The sequence below is a fragment of the Mixophyes fleayi genome, chromosome 3 (genome assembly GCF_038048845.1).
Source record: "Mixophyes fleayi isolate aMixFle1 chromosome 3, aMixFle1.hap1, whole genome shotgun sequence".
NCBI classification, from domain to species: domain Eukaryota; kingdom Metazoa; phylum Chordata; class Amphibia; order Anura; family Limnodynastidae; genus Mixophyes; species Mixophyes fleayi.
The window spans coordinates 283,164,997-283,182,551 of record NC_134404.1 but is presented as its reverse complement, the minus strand read 5'-3'; the positions used below and the strand labels follow the sequence as shown (position 1 = coordinate 283,182,551).

The 17,555-nt window shown below is 42.5% G+C and overlaps 1 protein-coding gene across 5 annotated transcripts in view; it reads right to left on the bottom strand.

Moving 5' to 3' along the window:
- The window catches only part of GALM (galactose mutarotase), a 254,174-nt gene that overhangs the window by 225,116 nt on the left and 11,503 nt on the right, over positions 1–17,555 (bottom strand). For all 5 annotated transcript variants that reach the window (XR_012689749.1, XR_012689750.1, XM_075203703.1 and 2 more), the window contains 2 exons: positions 6,552–6,758; positions 3,774–3,855 (listed from right to left, as the gene is read on the bottom strand). Coding sequence is in view for 3 of the 5 variants with exons in the window: in XM_075203703.1 (XP_075059804.1) it covers positions 3,774–3,855; positions 6,552–6,758 (289 nt within the window). In the remaining 2 variants the exon portion in view is untranslated. The remainder of the gene's footprint in view (positions 1–3,773; positions 3,856–6,551; positions 6,759–17,555) is intronic.

Sequence of the window (17,555 nt, the reverse complement as noted above, 5' to 3'; positions counted from 1 at the left end):
TCTGGTGGGATTGCCCCGTACTACAACCCTTTTGGTCGCAGGTGATAGACATCACACGGAAGATGCTTGGCCAGGCTATTCCCGATACCCCGGTGTACTGGCTCCTCAATAAAGTAGATATGCCTATTTCCTGCTTTAAAAAATCTCTGTTAAAATTTGTGATATCAGCCGCCAAGGCAGTCATACCTGTGAGATGGAAAACAACCACGCCACCAAATGTTCGGGATTGGATCAGGAGATTAGAATATTACAGGTCCATGGAAGAACTATACTTGTCAGATAGGGACTCTTTTGTAACATATTATACTATATGGAGACCTTGGTTGGATTTTATAGATTCGCCAGAGTTTGCGGCTTTGGGTACATCCGTCTGAAACATGTATCTTTAGGTTACAAGGGTGAACCAGCCGTCTGTAATGGTTGGATTAGACTATGTTCTATATCTCCTCTGTATATGCTGTAGGCCTTTTATTATTATGATGACTTGCATCATGCTATCCCCCATTCTTTCCTTATGTTTCCTTGTTATATCCCCCCCCCCTGTCTGTCTCTATGTTTTATATGTCAGGTCAGCTACACCCACCTTTCGTGGATGGGAATGTTCGCACTCTCTGACACATTTAGCCATCTTTGGCTTAGTGCTATGTTGTTATGATGTTATAATCTCTTTATCACTCACCATCCAAAGCGAATACTGAGGAAAATTACATATATGTAACCTGTGTTTGTTGCTAAAAACCTCAATAAAAACTTATTAAAAAAAAAAAAAAGAACATGAAATTAATAGTAGGAGTAAATCATAAGTGAATTTCTTCCCATTATATTCTCAATCTGGTGGTGATGTAATTGCAATTGGCTTCCTTCTATACCTAGTGCATACAAAGCAAACTATGCTGGCTTCAATTTACACAGTGTTTGTAAGAACCATGACATTCCTGATAGAGTGTTGTGAGCTCTACGTGAATTTTAAAATTCGTCAAGCTGGGTTAGCTTATGCCTGAGGCATATGTATAAAATGGCAAGAAATATTTTTGCCTGCTCTAACATATCAGCTTATTTGCTGATGCCATCATACTTAGAGAAGAACAACATAGTGACCATATGCTCCATGTTTATGAACAGACCTTGTAAGTGACATAAAAGTGAATTACATAGTTACAACTGGGTCACACTTTTAATATTCAACAAACTACTTCTGAAGGCAATTTTAATAAATGTGGCTTATATCCAAAATCTCAGGCTCACGTTCTGCTGTCTGCACTAAGTTTTCTATCCAGTGGCAGTCATTATAGGTTTAAAATACAAAGGTTGAAAGTAAAAAATTAAACGTCTGCTTAACTTATATGTATATAATTTTGTTATAATTCTTTATTTTGATTTGTCTAACAAGAAAAACAAGAAAACACTTGCAGAAGAAATTAAGGTAAACCTTTTTTGTGTACAGTGGAACAGTATAAACAGCATTAACTAAGAGAAGGGGTTTTTTGGGGTTTTTTTAAAGAAAAAAAAAAAAAGGGGGGGTACAAGATTAATAGAGTGAGTTTGGCCTCCATGGCTACCCATAAGAAAAAGAAAAGGAGGGTGCCTAGCACAGTAGGGTGTGTGAAGAAAGACAGCTCTAGAACTGGAAGAAGGACTTGAAGGGATTATGTATCCTCATCACACATGGGTCAAGGTGGGGAATGAGGAGGCAGAAGAGGGTTAGGGCCAGATCTCTATAAAGGACCAAGTGGTTCAGACCTGGTTACATACATGACCTCTAGCATGGAGATAAGAAGTGATTTTCTCTATTGCTACAATCTGCCAAATCTGTTTTGTTAAGTGCAGTGAATGATGAGGAGAGTGAGGTTTCCCAATTCTTTACTAGTAAGCCAGTTTTCTTTAAAGCTAGTTTTTCTTTAAAATGTATTGAAGTTCTTGGGGGGATAGCGGCAGGGAACATCCTACTGAGTCTCAAGGTATAGTACCACCTATAGTACAGCCTGGGGATCGTTTCCTTAACCCTGATTGAAATAAAGGTTTTAGTGATACCCAACCTCATGTCCTTCCAAGTCACCTCAACTTCTGGGTGCCAAGGTCACTCTCCCATTCTGCTTTATGATAGGGCAGAGTTATATAGGATGTCATATATCTGAGAGATAATTCTCTTGCATGTGGTATAATGTCTGCAGATACATTTAAATGAAGTGAAATCTCAAAGGATCTGAGCTGAAGGTAACAAAAGTGTAGGAAATGTATTATTTGAAAATATTTAAATGGGTTTAGCGTATGGAGTATTTTTGAGGAGTATTTTTGCTAAAGATTGGAAAGGGACAGCCATTGGCCCTGTCTACAGAGGTCAGTAGGGAATAATTTAAGACTTGCTTGGATCCAGCATGTAAACCTGGCTGTGGGAGTACCTGGTGGGAAGTCTGGGTTAATCCAGATTGGGGTCATAGGGGAAATAGCATTGGTGACATTTAGTTTTAAAAGTATGAACCCACATGTTTGCAGAGAATATTATGGTTGGAAGTAATGTGCAAGTCTCCCCCAGGTATAACTTTTAGCCAGGAAGTTGTTCCTGTGGGAGAGCATGATACCGCTATTTGGGATAAGTGTGCTGCTAGGTAACATAGCTTTATGTTGGGAAGACCCCTTCCACCTCTAGATATAGGTTTTCACAGAATTTTGGACATAAGGGGTCTGATGTTCATAACAAACCGAATGAGGACTTTCTGGAACTTGTTTAGCCGAGAGAAGAGGGGTTCCAAAGGGAGTGTCTGGAAGAGATATAACCATGTGGTAATGATATTCATCTTAACAGCTATGATCCGGCTAAGCCACAATATGATAAGGTAACTCCAGGACAGGTGCACCAACTGGACAGCTGCCTACAAATGTCTAGGCCTGGTATTTGCTAATTTTCTCTATAGCTTACACATTTGTGTTACTGAATTCCCTAATTTGGATTGTATTTTGGGATTTGAAAGCCATTTGTTTGCACAAGCAGATTGATGTACACTATCCTTATAATTTACTGCAAAAGATACTTTTTCTCTATATCATACACTCCAGCATTCCCTATTCTACATTACATTTAACGTAAATAGGTATTGTAGTTCCAAAGCTACACATACAATCACAATTCAAGTACTGTTACCGCAATGTAAGCCAGGTGTTTTAGAATGCCAACATTTTGTAATAAAGAAATCAGCATTCTAAACAGTGAGGATACTCAGCCAAAGTAGCATCACAGTGAATACTGATTGCATTTTATACCACAGCAATTCTGCTTTCAAACTGCTGTAAGCATTGCTATGGCGATAAAAAGTAACAGCATTCCCCATTCACTTTAATGCTACTGTAACTGAGCATATCCTTGCTGTGGAATGCCGTAGTTTCCTGGTCAGAAAACTTGGTGTTCTAAACCCCTCAACTGATAATGTTCTACTTTATCTCTCAAGTTATGGACTCAACAGTTCTTTCTGTTGCTACAGTAAAACCCAATATTTACTAACAGTGATCCAAAAAATCTTATCTGTTCTGTTTGCAACAGGACCATTATGTTGTACCCAAAAGGTCATGTAAGGGATTCCATTGAACTTAAACAATGATTACTAAATACTTGTTTTTATTAACCAGACCATATGCTACCAATTTAAAATATGCTGCATAGGGCTTAAATATTCTATTTTTGCATTGTAGGTGTACTGCCCTGTCTTTACATGATAGAAAATATTTTTAAAGTACCTTCATTTCTATTGAGGATTTAATACTTTTATATGAACTCTTACCTGTGGGTATCATAGTGTCATCTACAGGAAGATAATGCTCAGCATCAATGGAAATTTCATGGTCATATATATTTTCTGCACCCTTGAAAAAGTACAAAGGCTAAGATTGAAAAGGCTGCGTTCAATGAAGACATGAAAGCAAACATACAAACAGGATATGCTATCATTCATTTTCTTTAAACTTTCTTGGATATTGAAACATAAATTAACCAATTCATGTGTGCCATGACATTTTGTTGAAAGAAGATACAGGACAGATTTCACACATCCGAAAGGCATTTACTAAATCCGACAAGTACAAAATATGTAGAAAAGTATTATTGTGTGGACAAGAAAAACACCCTGACAACAGAAGCGTAATGTAATAAAAAGAACTATATTTTAGCATGTAATCTTGCAAGTAACAGGTGACAAAATGGTGTAATTTACCAATATCTGAAGAATATAAATAATGTACATTTTATCCCACTTAATTGATTCATATATTGAGTTGTAAACTTCTCCTTATGTTAGGTTACTAAAGGCCTACATTGGCCATAAAATATCCGATATTAATCCAATCTAAAGATCCAAGAAAGAAAATGAAAACATTTGTGGGGGACAACAGAGTAAACATGATCAGTTGTAAATGTCTAAATCATACTTGTCAACTTTATGTAACTCTCCTGGAGGTGAAGTCCAAGTGGCAATTGACTGTGGGGGGGCGTAGAACTTGATCTGTGTCATCACGGACCCACTTCTGCTGTGCAATGCGGTGATTTGTGGCATCATGCAGCAGGGGGTGGGGCCATGAGGACAATTCGCTGTTAATCGCGTCATCAAGCCCCACCCTACACTAGGGAAGTGGGTCAGATGCGGGAGGGTGCACTGCTCTCGTGGGAGAATTAGAGAAATCCCAGAAACTCGGGAGTCTCTCAGAAATTCCGAGAGAGTAGCCAAGTATGGTCTGAATTAGTCAAGAATGGAATCAGGAATGGTGAGAAATTGTAATCTAAAATGGTTGAATTTAAGTTCTTTAAAAGAACCACAAGTAAAACTTGGGGTAATCCCCAGGCGCCTGATAGGATGTAATTTTTTGTCAGTGTTTAATGTAAAATAAGTCCATGCAAGATCGTGAGGGTGAATGAAGACATGTATTCAATCTTCCAATAACAAATAATGCGGTAACAATCAAATCCGTAATTGTATAAATGATGGTAAATACTAGTAAATCCGTTTGTAATTCGTAACCTACGCGTTTCGCCCAATGATAGGCTCCCTCAGGGATATTTGGAGAGCAAAATCCATTCTGCCTCCTTTTATAATTGCCTTGTAAACGGAGTTATCCAATAGAAAGTCACTAAAACTGCAGACCAGATGTTTCAATCAGGACCTTCCAATGGGTAGGTTCAGTAGTGAATTATGCAAATGCATATAAAGTTACTCTGAAAAGACTGGGGGGTAATAAAGAATAAAAAGAATATAAAAGGAATCCTCTGTTGCACTTATTTTGATAGAATGAGAAAGTGACATGTTTTAGTAAATTAAAGCAAGGTGTATACTATAGAAAGCTGTTGAGCTAAAGTAGCCTCCCCAAACAGACATCTGCAGAGCGGGCTTCCCGGGAGCAGGGTAAGTGGACCTTCTTTCCCCTCCTGTGCTGTACCGAAGTTACTGCCAATTTTTGGAGTGTCTTATTGACTTATATTTACTTATATTGACTTTTATTTGCTCAACGAATCCGGGCAGAATTTACAGCCTAAGGAGTTTGTTGTTTTCAACAGTTTGTGCTATACATATAACTCACATAGTATTTGGGACCCCTAACCCATGATATCTATGCTATCGGATTGAACATTGTGACAACTTGTACTATAACAAGAGAGTGAGCAACTTTGTTTGTCTGCAGAACCTTTAATGTCAGCAAGGCTTCTGCTTGTCTATTGTTCTGATCTCAATTATTTATGCAAATTACGGATTTGATTGTTACCGCATTATTTGTTATTGGAAGATGGAATACATGTCTACATTAAACACTGACAAAAAATTACATCCTATCAGGCGCCTGGGGATTACCCTAAATTTTACTTGTGGTTCTTTTGATATCCAACCAAGGGGAGGGATCCCCCCCCATCTACACTATCCCCGTTTTTGGCAGCCATCTCTTACTTACTGGGCATTAGTGCAGATACTTTTCTCTTTGTTTATAAAGTTCTTTAAAACCTATGTATTCTAATGATGTCACAAAAGTCCCATCATTTTTTTTGTAATACAATCATCACCTGTGTGCTCTAATTGAAAATGTATCTGATTGTATATAAAGCCAATGGTTTGTCTAAAATGTAAAAATCTCCTGCATCTATAGTCAGCCATATGGTGTCCACACACAACCAGACTATTCATTTTAAACAAAAGTTTTTTTCAGAAACATATTTTTGCTGAACGATTTGCACAAACACAATCTTTAATGCACCACACACCTAGCGAAGATCTTCCCCAATTTTATTGCACTGTGAGAAAAAATGGTTGCGTCTTGGTGACCATACTTGGGTAGTAACACATTACACCATTCAATTGGTTCTCACTTGAGGGTTGATGATTTGCATACATTTATGTGATCTTACATTACATTCAAAATTAAGATTATATTCTTGCATAGGACACAATCTATAGCTTGCTGTTGGATAGGCAGTTACTAGTGAAATACTAGCACAGCTTAGAAATTGTCAGCACTCATCAAAATTTAAATATGTTGCTGCACTGCATTGACTTGTTCACTACATATTATAATACACTTACCTGTCCTGCCAAATTGAAATAGGAGTGGTTTGTTACATTTATAGGTGTGGTCACACTGGTCTGGGCCTTATAGTGTACAGAGAGCTCACTACCACTAAGTGTATATGTAACCCAGACTCTTAACTCTCCAGGATATCCTTCCTCTCCATCAGCACTTGTGTAAGAGAACCGCACACCATTCTCCAGCACTTCAGGAGTCCAGAGCACCTGCAATACAGCATTTAATAAATGCAATATCTCCCAACTAACACAGAACATCAAATTCCATGGATTACTATGATAAATGAAATAAAAAGGATAGCAAGCATTTTGCCCCAGCAAGGCACATTTAGTGTATTTAGAAGCACAAGTCTACTAATGTAATAACAATAATTAATACAGTACAATAGTTATGCATATAATAAAGATAGTCATGATTCCTTTCTCTCATGACTGTTATTTTTTAAGTAAAGTCTACAAAAGTTATAAAATATATTTTTGTTTAATCATGGTTTAAAATCATTACGCTGTGTAGCACAAGTTACTGGGACAACTCCTGATACTTGAAATCAGAATTCTACAGCAGGTGGAAGACTCAGACATGGCTGCATGTCATGAATATCTGACACTTCCTACCAACATTTGTAACCATAGGTGCAGTGATTGGTTTATTTCCATAGTTACAGGTTTTGCTACAATGTGTCAGATATTCACAGCCTATCTGCCAAATGGTAATTTCTGAGTCTTCCATGTGACAATTTCATGTAGGAGTTCTATTTTAAGGATCCGGATTTATTCCAGAAAGTTGTAGCACACAGCAAAATTGAATTTTAATTATGCTAAACATTTTTTTTTTTACATTTTTCAGTGAAGCCACATGTTAACGAGGCTAGAATGAGCAGTATTTCAAGAGAAAAATGTACAAGTTGAAGTTAATTTAATTATACATGAATAATCACGCCAACCTCAATTCATGATTTTATAAAATCACCCCCCTATTGTGCTTGCACTTACTAAATGCAGTGCTTTTATCGATCAATAAATTAGCCCTGTACCAAAGGTCTCCTATGCCCAAATCACAGGAATAGGAGAATCCACAATTCACCTTCACCCAATAGTGCTTTCACTTACTAGAATATAGTCACTTGAAAACTCTTAACAAACACTGTAGTGTTGTCAATCAGGTTTCCCCTCTTCAATGCATTGGATGCATCATAAGAGAGAGAAATATGAAAATCTGCTGCATTACCCTTATATACCATGTTTTATTACTTTTAAAAGCTTTTCACAAAAACACCTACAATATTCATGTACACTATTCATGTATATAAAAAAAAGTGTTCCCTCCACAGGGTCTGGCAGCTACTCCTACCAAATTTCCAGAGTGTATCTGTTACGAGCCGCGGTGGTGCCCAGCCGCTGCGACTCACTCACCTGCGTCCCGGCCGTCGCTATGGCGACCAGGACGTCACTTCCGGCCCTGACCCGGCCGTTGCCGGGGCAACGAGAAGACGCTTCAGCGCTGCGTCCCGGCAATGAGAGGAAGCCGGGCGCAGCGCTCACCATATTTTCTAGCCTGTGGGCTAATTAATGCAACCTATTAATTATGCTGGGGGCTGTGTCTAATTCAGAGCTAGGCTCTGATTGGTGGCCACTGGTATTTAAGGCAATGAGGTCTGCTGCCTCATTGCCGGTTATAGCTCCTGTGTTCCAGTCTGCTAACCTGCTAGTTCCTGTCCTGTATCCTGATATCTCTATTTGACTCCCCGTGTATGACCCTTGGCTTTGATTTGGACCTCGCTCGTGTTTCCTGTGACCCTGATCTTTGGCCTGTTTACCCGTTCTGCTATTTGCCTGTGACCCCTGACCTCAGCTTGTTCATCGATACTGTTGTCTGCTGCCGGCCCTTGACCTCTGCGTGGACCTGACTCTTCTTGCCTGGGTTCTCCCCAGCTGGTACGCACTTCACGACCCTCTGTCAGTCTGCGGCCCAGTCTGTCCCCACCATCAGGGGCTCCAGTGAACACCTGACTGGCAGAGTAGATTCCGGGTTGTGTTGTGCCGGCTGGAGGGGTTCCTAACATTATAACCGGCCCACTCACGGAGACGAGGTTGGAATGGATGCAAGTGGATCCTCACCGTCTCCGGCACAAGCCCTAGCAGCCCATGTTGAGTTCTTACATCAGATGATCCAGGGATTGGCTGAGCGTCTGTCTGTTCAAGAAGAAGCCGCAAAAGTGTCACAACCCACTCCAAGTTCCGTCTGTGAACCTAAGATGAACTTGCCGGATCGCTTCTCTGGAAATAGGTCCCTGTTTCGGAATTTCAGGGAGAGCTGCAAGCTCTATTTTTGATTGAGACCCCGCTCCTCCGGGTCAGAGCATCAAAGAGTCGGGATTATCATTTCCCTTCTACAGGGTGACCCCCAGTCCTGGGCGTTTTCCTTGCCGCAGACCAGTCCTGCCATGCAGTCAGTAGACGCTTTCTTCGAGGCGTTAGGTCTACTATATGACGACCCGGACCGTATTGCCTCCGCTGAAGCTCATCTACGGGCCTTGAAACAAGGCCGGCGCTCGGCAGAGGAATACTGCGCTGAATTCCGTAGATGGTCACCTGATAGTGGATGGAATGATCCTGCCTTGCGGAGTCAGTTCCGTCTTGGCCTGTCGGAACAGGTCAAAGACTCTTTGGTGCAGTACCCATCTCCTACCTCTCTGGAGGATCTGATGCACCTCTCCATTAAAATCGACAGGAGATTTAAAGAGCGGAAAATCGAAAAGGAGACATCATCACCTCTATCCGGCTTCATTCCTGTTCCCACGGATGGTGAGGAACCCATGCAATTGGGAGCGTATCGTCTCTCCCCTGAGGAAAGAGACAAGAGAAGATCACAGGGCTTATGTCTCTATTGCGGCACAAAAGGCCACTTCTCCCGTTCCTGCCCGAATAAGCCGGGAAAAGAGCAAGCCTAGGGAACGAGGGGAAAGTTCACCTAGGTCTGCAGATTGTCTCCCCGAAAAACGCTGTATTGATCCCTGCACAGCTCATGTTTAGTGCTCGTTCAATGGACCTGTCCGCCTTCGTTGATAGTGGAGCTGCAGGCAACTTCCTGGACATTGGGTTCGCCCGCGCTGCTAAAATTCCGATGGTAAAACTCAAGTCCGCTATTACTGTCTGTGGCTTAGATGGAGGTCCGTTGCCTGGTGGCAAGATTTCCTGGGAGACCTCCCCACTACAATTAAAAATCGGAGCTCTCCATTCAGAGTCAATAACCTTCCTTCTTATCGATTGTTCATCAGTTTCCTTGATCTTGGGCCACCCATGGCTTTCCCGTCATAACCCTGTCATGGACTGGGTAAAAGGAGAAATTGTCCAGTGGAGCTCTTACTGTACACAGTCCTGCTTGTCACTGCCCCTGCGGGTGATTCAGTCTATTCCGGAGCAGCTTCCCTCACAATATCATGAGTTCTGGGATGTGTTCTCCAAGAAAGCTGCTGACACCTTACCACCTCACCGTGACTTTGACTGTGCCATCGAGCTTATTCCTGGTTCCAAGTTGCCTAAGGGTCGCCTGTACTCTCTCTCTGGTCCGGAGACCAAGTCCATGCAGGAATACATTGAAGAAAATCTGGAGAAGGGCTTCATCAGGCCATCTAAAACTCCCGTAGGAGCAGGATGCTTCTTTGTATCCAAAAAGGACGGAGGACTAAGACCCTGTATTGATTACCGGGGATTGAATCTTATTACAATCAAGAATACCTATCCCCTTCCGCTCATCTCCGTATTATTTGATCAGCTGAGAGGTGCTACTGTCTTCTCAAAAATCGATCTTCGTGGAGCGTATAACCTCATCCGTATCAAGGAGGGAGACGAGTGGAAGACGGCATTCAATACGCACTCTGGCCATTATGAATATTTGGTTATGCCGTTCGGTCTTAGCAATGCACCTGCAGTATTCCAGGACTTAATCAATGAGGTTCTTCGGGACTTTCTTGGTAGTTTCGTGGTCGTCTATTTGGATGATATCCTCATCTATTCCAGATCTCTGTCTGTACATCAGAATCACGTCAAACAAGTTCTACGAAGACTGCGAGAGAACCACCTTTACGCCAAACTAGAAAAGTGTGAGTTCGAGGTGCAGAAAGTATCCTTTTTAGGTTACATAATCTCTTCTGAGGGATTCTCCATGGATCCAACTAAAGTTCAGGCTATTCTAGATTGGGTGCAACCAAACAACCTTAAGGCGGTGCAGAGGTTTCTGGGCTTCTCCAATTATTATAGAAGGTTCATTCCAGGTTTTGCGGACATCGTGGCTCCCATTGTCACCCTAACCCGTAAAGGAATGGATCCAACTAATTGGTCGCCTCAAGCAGTAGCCTCATTCGAAAGCCTGAAAAAAGCCTTTGTCTCAGCTCAGGTCCTTAGACACCCGGATCCAGCTAAATCATTTGTTCTTGAGGTCGACGCCTCTGACGTCGGTGCTGGGGCTATACTATCACAGAAGGACCCTCATACTAATCGTCTACACCCGTGTGCCTATTTCTCCCGTCAGTTCTCTTCAGCAGAAGCCAACTATGATGTCGGGAATAGAGAACTGTTGGCAATCAAATGGGCCTTCGAGGAGTGGCGACATTGGCTGGAGGGTGCTCCACATCAGATCTCTGTCATTACCGACCACAAGAACTTGCAATATATACAATCGGCCAAACGTCTAAATCCCAGACAGGCCCGTTGGTCGTTATTCTTTACCCGGTTCAATTTCCTGATCACCTATCGACCGGGTTCCAAAAATGTCCGGGCAGATGCTCTGTCCAGAAGTTTCTTGGCACACCACGTTCCAGTTTCGAACCCAGAGCCTATTATTCCTCCTTCCATAATCCATGTTGGATTAACCCAAGATCTGAGTATCACACTTCAGAGATTCCAGAAATTAGCCCCTGATACTACTCCGGAGTAACGTCTTTTTGTTCCAGTCCATCTAAGGAAGGCGGTTCTTGCAGAGGCGCATAATAGTAGGTCTGCTGGACACCCTGGAGTTTATAAGACGCTGGAGATCCTTTCCTGTACGGTCTGGTGGCGATCCTTGTCCGCTGACGTCAAAAGTCATGTCCTCTCATGTGAAATTTGTGCCAGGAACAAAGTCCCCAGGACTCGCCCGGTGGGTCAATTGCTTCCATTGCCCATTCCTGCAAAACCTTGGACACATTTGTCCATGGATTTTATTGTTGATTTGCCACCTTCTGCAGGACATAATACTATTTGGGTTGTGGTAGACCGTTTCAGTAAAATGGCACATTTCATTCCATTAACCAGGCTTCCTACAGCTCGAGATCTGGCCATTCTCTTCATACAACATGTTTTCCGGCTCCATGGACTTCCTTCCGATATTGTTTCTGATCGTGGTTCACAATTCATAGCACAATTCTGGAAATCCTTCTGCACCCTCCTCGGAATCCGGATCAGTCTGTCATCTGCATACCACCCTCAGTCTAACGGGCAAACTGAAAGGGTTAACCAAGCACTTGAACAGTTCCTCCGATGTTATTCCTCAGAATTCCATGACAACTGGTCCTCTTTGCTGCCTTGGGCAGAGTTTGCCTACAATAACTCATCTCACTCATCTACTCAAACTTCCCCGTTCTACTGTAACTTCGGTTTCCATCCCAGGTCTAATTCTCTGGACTCTCTCAAATCTGCTGGTATTCCGGAGATTCATTCCACAGCTGCTGATCTGAAAGTAATTTGGGGGAAAGTTCAGTCCTCCTTAAAAAAGTCCTCATTATCGGCCAAAAAAAATTCGGATCGCCACCGTACCACCTGCTCATTCAAAGTGGGCCACAAAGTATGGCTATCAACTAGAAATCTTAGGCTCAGGCAGCCTTGTAAAAAACTAGGGCCTAAATTTATTGGGCCGTTCATGATTACCAAACAGATCAATCCGGTAGCTTTTAGATTGAAGATTCCTAGCTCACTAAAAATTCCGAACACATTTCATTGTTCATTGTTGAAGCCGGTATTGTATCCTAGCCAATCCTCAACTGTGCCTGGGGGAAGTTCGAGTAAGCCACTAAGATATGTGGTTCAAAGGATTTCAGATTCCAAAAAAGTGCAAGGACAGGTGCACTTCCTGGTGCAGTGGAGGAACCGCGGGTTAGAAGAGCGATCTTGGGTTCCGCGAAGACAACCCCATGCCCCTAAACAATTGAAGGAATTCTTCAGGAGGTTCCCAAGAAAACCTGGATGTCGGGGTCCCTCGACCCCTCCTCAAGGGGGGGTACTGTTACGAGCCGCGGGGGTGCCCAGCCGCTGCGACTCACTCACCTGCGTCCCGGCCGTCGCTATGGCGACCGGGATGTCACTTCCGGCCCTGACCCGGCCGTTGCCGGGGCAACGAGAAGACGCTTCAGCGCTGCGTCCCGGCAATGAGAGGAAGCCGGGCGCAGCGCTCACCATATTTTCTAGCCTGTGGGCTAATTAATGCAACCTATTAATTATGCTGGGGGCTGTGTCTAATTCAGAGCTAGGCTCTGATTGGTGGCCACTGGTATTTAAGGCAATGAGGTCTGCTGCCTCATTGCCGGTTATAGCTCCTGTGTTCCAGTCTGCTAACCTGCTAGTTCCTGTCCTGTATCCCGATATCTCTATTTGACTCCCCGTGTATGACCCTTGGCTTTGATTTGGACCTCGCTCGTGTTTCCTGTGACCCTGATCTTTGGCCTGTTTACCCGTTCTGCTATTTGCCTGTGACCCCTGACCTCAGCTTGTTCATCGATACTGTTGTCTGCTGCCGGCCCTTGACCTCTGCGTGGACCTGACTCTTCTTGCCTGGGTTCTCCCCAGCTGGTACGCACTTCACGACCCTCTGTCAGTCTGCGGCCCAGTCTGTCCCCACCATCAGGGGCTCCAGTGAACACCTGACTGGCAGAGTAGATTCCGGGTTGTGTTGTGCCGGCTGGAGGGGTTCCTAACAGTATCAGCGCAAAATAGGAAAATTATTTATTTCCAATTCCTGGGATTTCTTGGACCGCCGAATATATAAATCACTCACACAAATCCTGGACGGTTCAACTCTCTGAGACAATGGCAGGGTGGTATCATATATATAAGCACATAGGCCACTCCATACAGTGTAATAGTGTATGAACAACAACAAAGGTGTCTTATGCTCGCCTTCTCACACTTAAAATAACCGCATACTGCACGGAAACATGTTTATACTCTTTTGTTTGTTTGACATAATAGCAGTCAGCAATCTTAGAAGTGATCTCTACACTTCAAAGCATAAAGGAACACTAGACGACTCCATATTTTATAGTACAATCGGCAATTCAGAACTTACCCTCTCTAGTTACCAACTTATCACTCCAAAACAATAAAATCTCATATACACTTCACATCTTAGCATATTAAAACCATTTTGTCTGCAATTTTGTAATGGATTAAACAAAGATTAAAACAGTGCCTTAAAATATCTAACCAATCAACTTACTTTTACTAAAGCCACTCAGATCCATAGACTTTCAAATACTCAACTAACGTAGTGCAAATGCATTCTGTGAAATACCCACTTTTGCTTAATCCTGTGGTAAGCAGTGGTAGCAGCACAAACAGTGTATTTTGGATGATGTCTCCTCTGTTCACATTGTGTTCAATGCAAGCGAAGACAAGGGGATCAATAAACTGTCCTCCATTATCCCACTCCCCAAACTGCAGGTGTAAGTGCTGCCATTATGTTTGACATGCTGAGTTACTGGTGTTTTCTTAGCGCCAATGGGTAACCGGCTGAATGAGACTGTACTGCAATCAAAATATCTCCATTGTCTCCATAGTATCATCAATCAGAGACTACAAGATAAACATTCATCATAAAAAGGAGGTGAGGACGGAGCAGTGAGAATGACCAACTCCATAGTAATGAAAAGGTCAAGTAAACAGAGTGGTCAGGCTACCATCTATTTAGTTATCCAGCAGGGAGAAACATGACTGTGAATAGTTCTCTATGGTTGGAGAACATCAATAATAAGAAAATCCTGGTTCTGTGATCATTTTTTGGAATTAAGGAATTTCTGGACACTTTATGGGTAAACATCATAGCTCCTCTCAGTGCAATCACATTTTGGTGCTAGAGATGCATTGTTGTTATAATATATTATATATCACTTTATTTGCTCACAAGGTTAAGATGTATTGAGAAATGCAGTTTGGAAGAAAGGAAAAAACATCAATGTTTTATACATTTAAATCACTTGTTAACAGTATTTGTTGAATTTAATCTATGCTATAGTATGTTTCATTTTTTCTTTTTTTATGTAGACTGGACAATGAAAATTAATTTTGAGAGAAACCACAACACATTGAAAGACTTTGTTGACTTTATTGAAGCACTCTTGATTGAAATGTTGGCACTGAATCTCCATCTGAATATACACATTATTGTTTGATTTCATAATACTGGGTGTAGTTGACACTCTGCACCAGTAGAGAAAGCTTTGGAAATGTTATTTTATTAATTACTGTGAATGGATAAGGTTCTTCATGCAGACAGGCCCGGCGCTCCCATTAGGCAAGGTTAGGCACTTGCCTAGGGCGCCAGGCTCTGGAGGGCGCCCTCCCGAATGAAAATTACTTTAAAACTGTGCGGCGACCGCTGACCATACCTGTCACGGCTGCCGCACAGCATTCAGATGCACGGGGGAGGGGGAAGAGGCTATTGCTCACCACCGCCACCTCTCTGCTCTGTCTCCTCCCCTCCACTCACTAGTGTCAGTGAGTGGAGGGGAGGAGACAGATCAGTGAGGCGGCGGTGGTGAGGTAAGGAAAGACGGGGTGAGGGGGGAGGAGGGAGCCGATTGTTGCGCGGGGGGGGGGGGGGCTGGGGCGCCGATTTTGAAAAAATGCCTAGGGCGCCATGGAGGCTAGCACCGGCCCTGCATGCAGACCTGAACAATTGAAAAGGTGGTAGATCCACGGCACTTTCCAGCCAATACAGGGCAGAAATGCTGCACAGTATCCTGTAATGGTCTATTTGACAATGTCCAAAGGTTTGCAGAGCAAGGTGGTGGCAATTGTAGAAATGCTGCAGTTTACACATGAATACAGGAGGAGCTGGGTGGAATTGTCCCTAGTGAAGTGTGGAGTAGGTACCAGTGTGCTTGTTTTATCAAGGCACTGCAGAAACAACACTTCATTTTGTGGAGGTTGATTATTGCAATTAGATAAGGTATTCCTAGCAGTGCACAGCCATGGGCCTCCACAAAAAGAACTTAAATTGTGCACCAGCTCAGAGCTAGCAAATATTAAATCTTATCCTATACTTTTAGTGACAGAACAGTCCACCTGTTATAGTGGAAACCAACCCCAGGCTGGTCAGGGTTAGGCTGGTTCCACTCTGGAAAGGGGGAAAAATAACAGCATGAATTCCCCCCTCCCAAAGCCACACACTGAAAAATACTTGGGTACTTCCCGACCACGTCTGGGCTGTGGGTGTTGGGCCAATTAACATAGTTGGGCAAAATTTGCCACCCAAGTGGTCTTAATATTATGGGGAAAAAACTTGTGGAACAAAAAAAGAGTTTAATGCACATAATGGAATATTGTATAGAATGATAGGAAAAATAAGCAACACAAGAAGTGAAAGTACAAAATAATGTTTGCCTTTTAAGCTTAGTAAATCCAAGGTAGTGGCAACTAGGTTAGGATAATCATCATCATCATTTATTTATATAGCACCAACATATTCCATAGTGCTTTACAGTTGGGGACTAACACAGTAAACTAATAAACAAACTGGGTAAAACAGACAAAGAGTTAAGAAGGCCCTGCTCACAAGCTTACAATCTATGGGACAATGGGAGTTTGATACATGAGGTTAAGTCTACATTTTGCATTTCAGTCCAGCCAGACTGCAAAGGTAAAAGTGATTCGTAAGCTAAATGATCCCATCACACAACAATGTTGGTCAGGGGGTAGTTGTCGTGTGTGAAATTGTGTAACGGGTGGTAATAGGGTAAACTAATGAGGTTAAGAGGGTGGGTGAGGAATATTATAAGCTTGCCTGAAGAGGTGGGTTTTCAGAGAACGCTTGAAAGTTTGTAGACCAGAGGAGAGTCTTATTGTGCGAGGGAGTGAATTTCATAGAGTGAGTGCAGCCCGAAAAAAGTCCTGTAACCTGGATGGGAGGATGTAATGAGGGTGGATGAGAGACGCAGATCTTGTGCAGAACGGAGTTGCCGAGTTGGGAGATATTTTGAGACAAGAGAGGAGATGCATGTTGGTGCAGCTTTGTTGATGGCCTTGTAGGTTAGTAAAAGTATTTTATATTGGATTCGGTAGAAAACAGGCAACCAGTGTAGAGACATACAGAGTGATTCAGCAGAGGAATATCGATATGCAAGGAAAATTTATCTTGCCGCTGCGTGCAAAATAGATTGTAGGTGTTTGAGTTTGTTTTGGGGAAGACCAGTAAGGAGGGAATTGCAATAGTCAATGCGGGAGATGATAAGTGCATGAATTAAGGTTTTTGCAGTGTCTTGTGCAAGATATGTGTGTATTCTGCAAATGTTTTTTAGATGTACATAACATGATTTAGATATAGAGTCGATGTGAGAAACAAAGGATAGTTCTGAGTCAAAGATCACACCTAGGCAGCGAGCTTGTGGGGTGGGGTTTAAGGTCATGTTATCAACAGAGATAGAAATATCAGGTATGCTCTTGTTGGTGGGTGGGAATATTATTAACTCTGTTTTAGAAAGATTGAGTTTGAGTTGGCGAGAGGACATCCAAGATGAAATGGCAGAAAGACAGTCAGTTACACAGGACAACAGGAGAGATCAGGAGAGGATAGATAAATTTGGGTATCATCCGCATAGAGATGATACTGAAATCCAAAGGCGCTTATTAGATTTCCAAGAGAAGCGGTATAGATAGAGACCAGCAGAGGACCTAGCACTGAGCCTTGCGGTACTCCAACTGCTAAAGCAAGTGGAGCAGAGGTGGCCCCAGGGAAATTAACAGTGAACAAATATA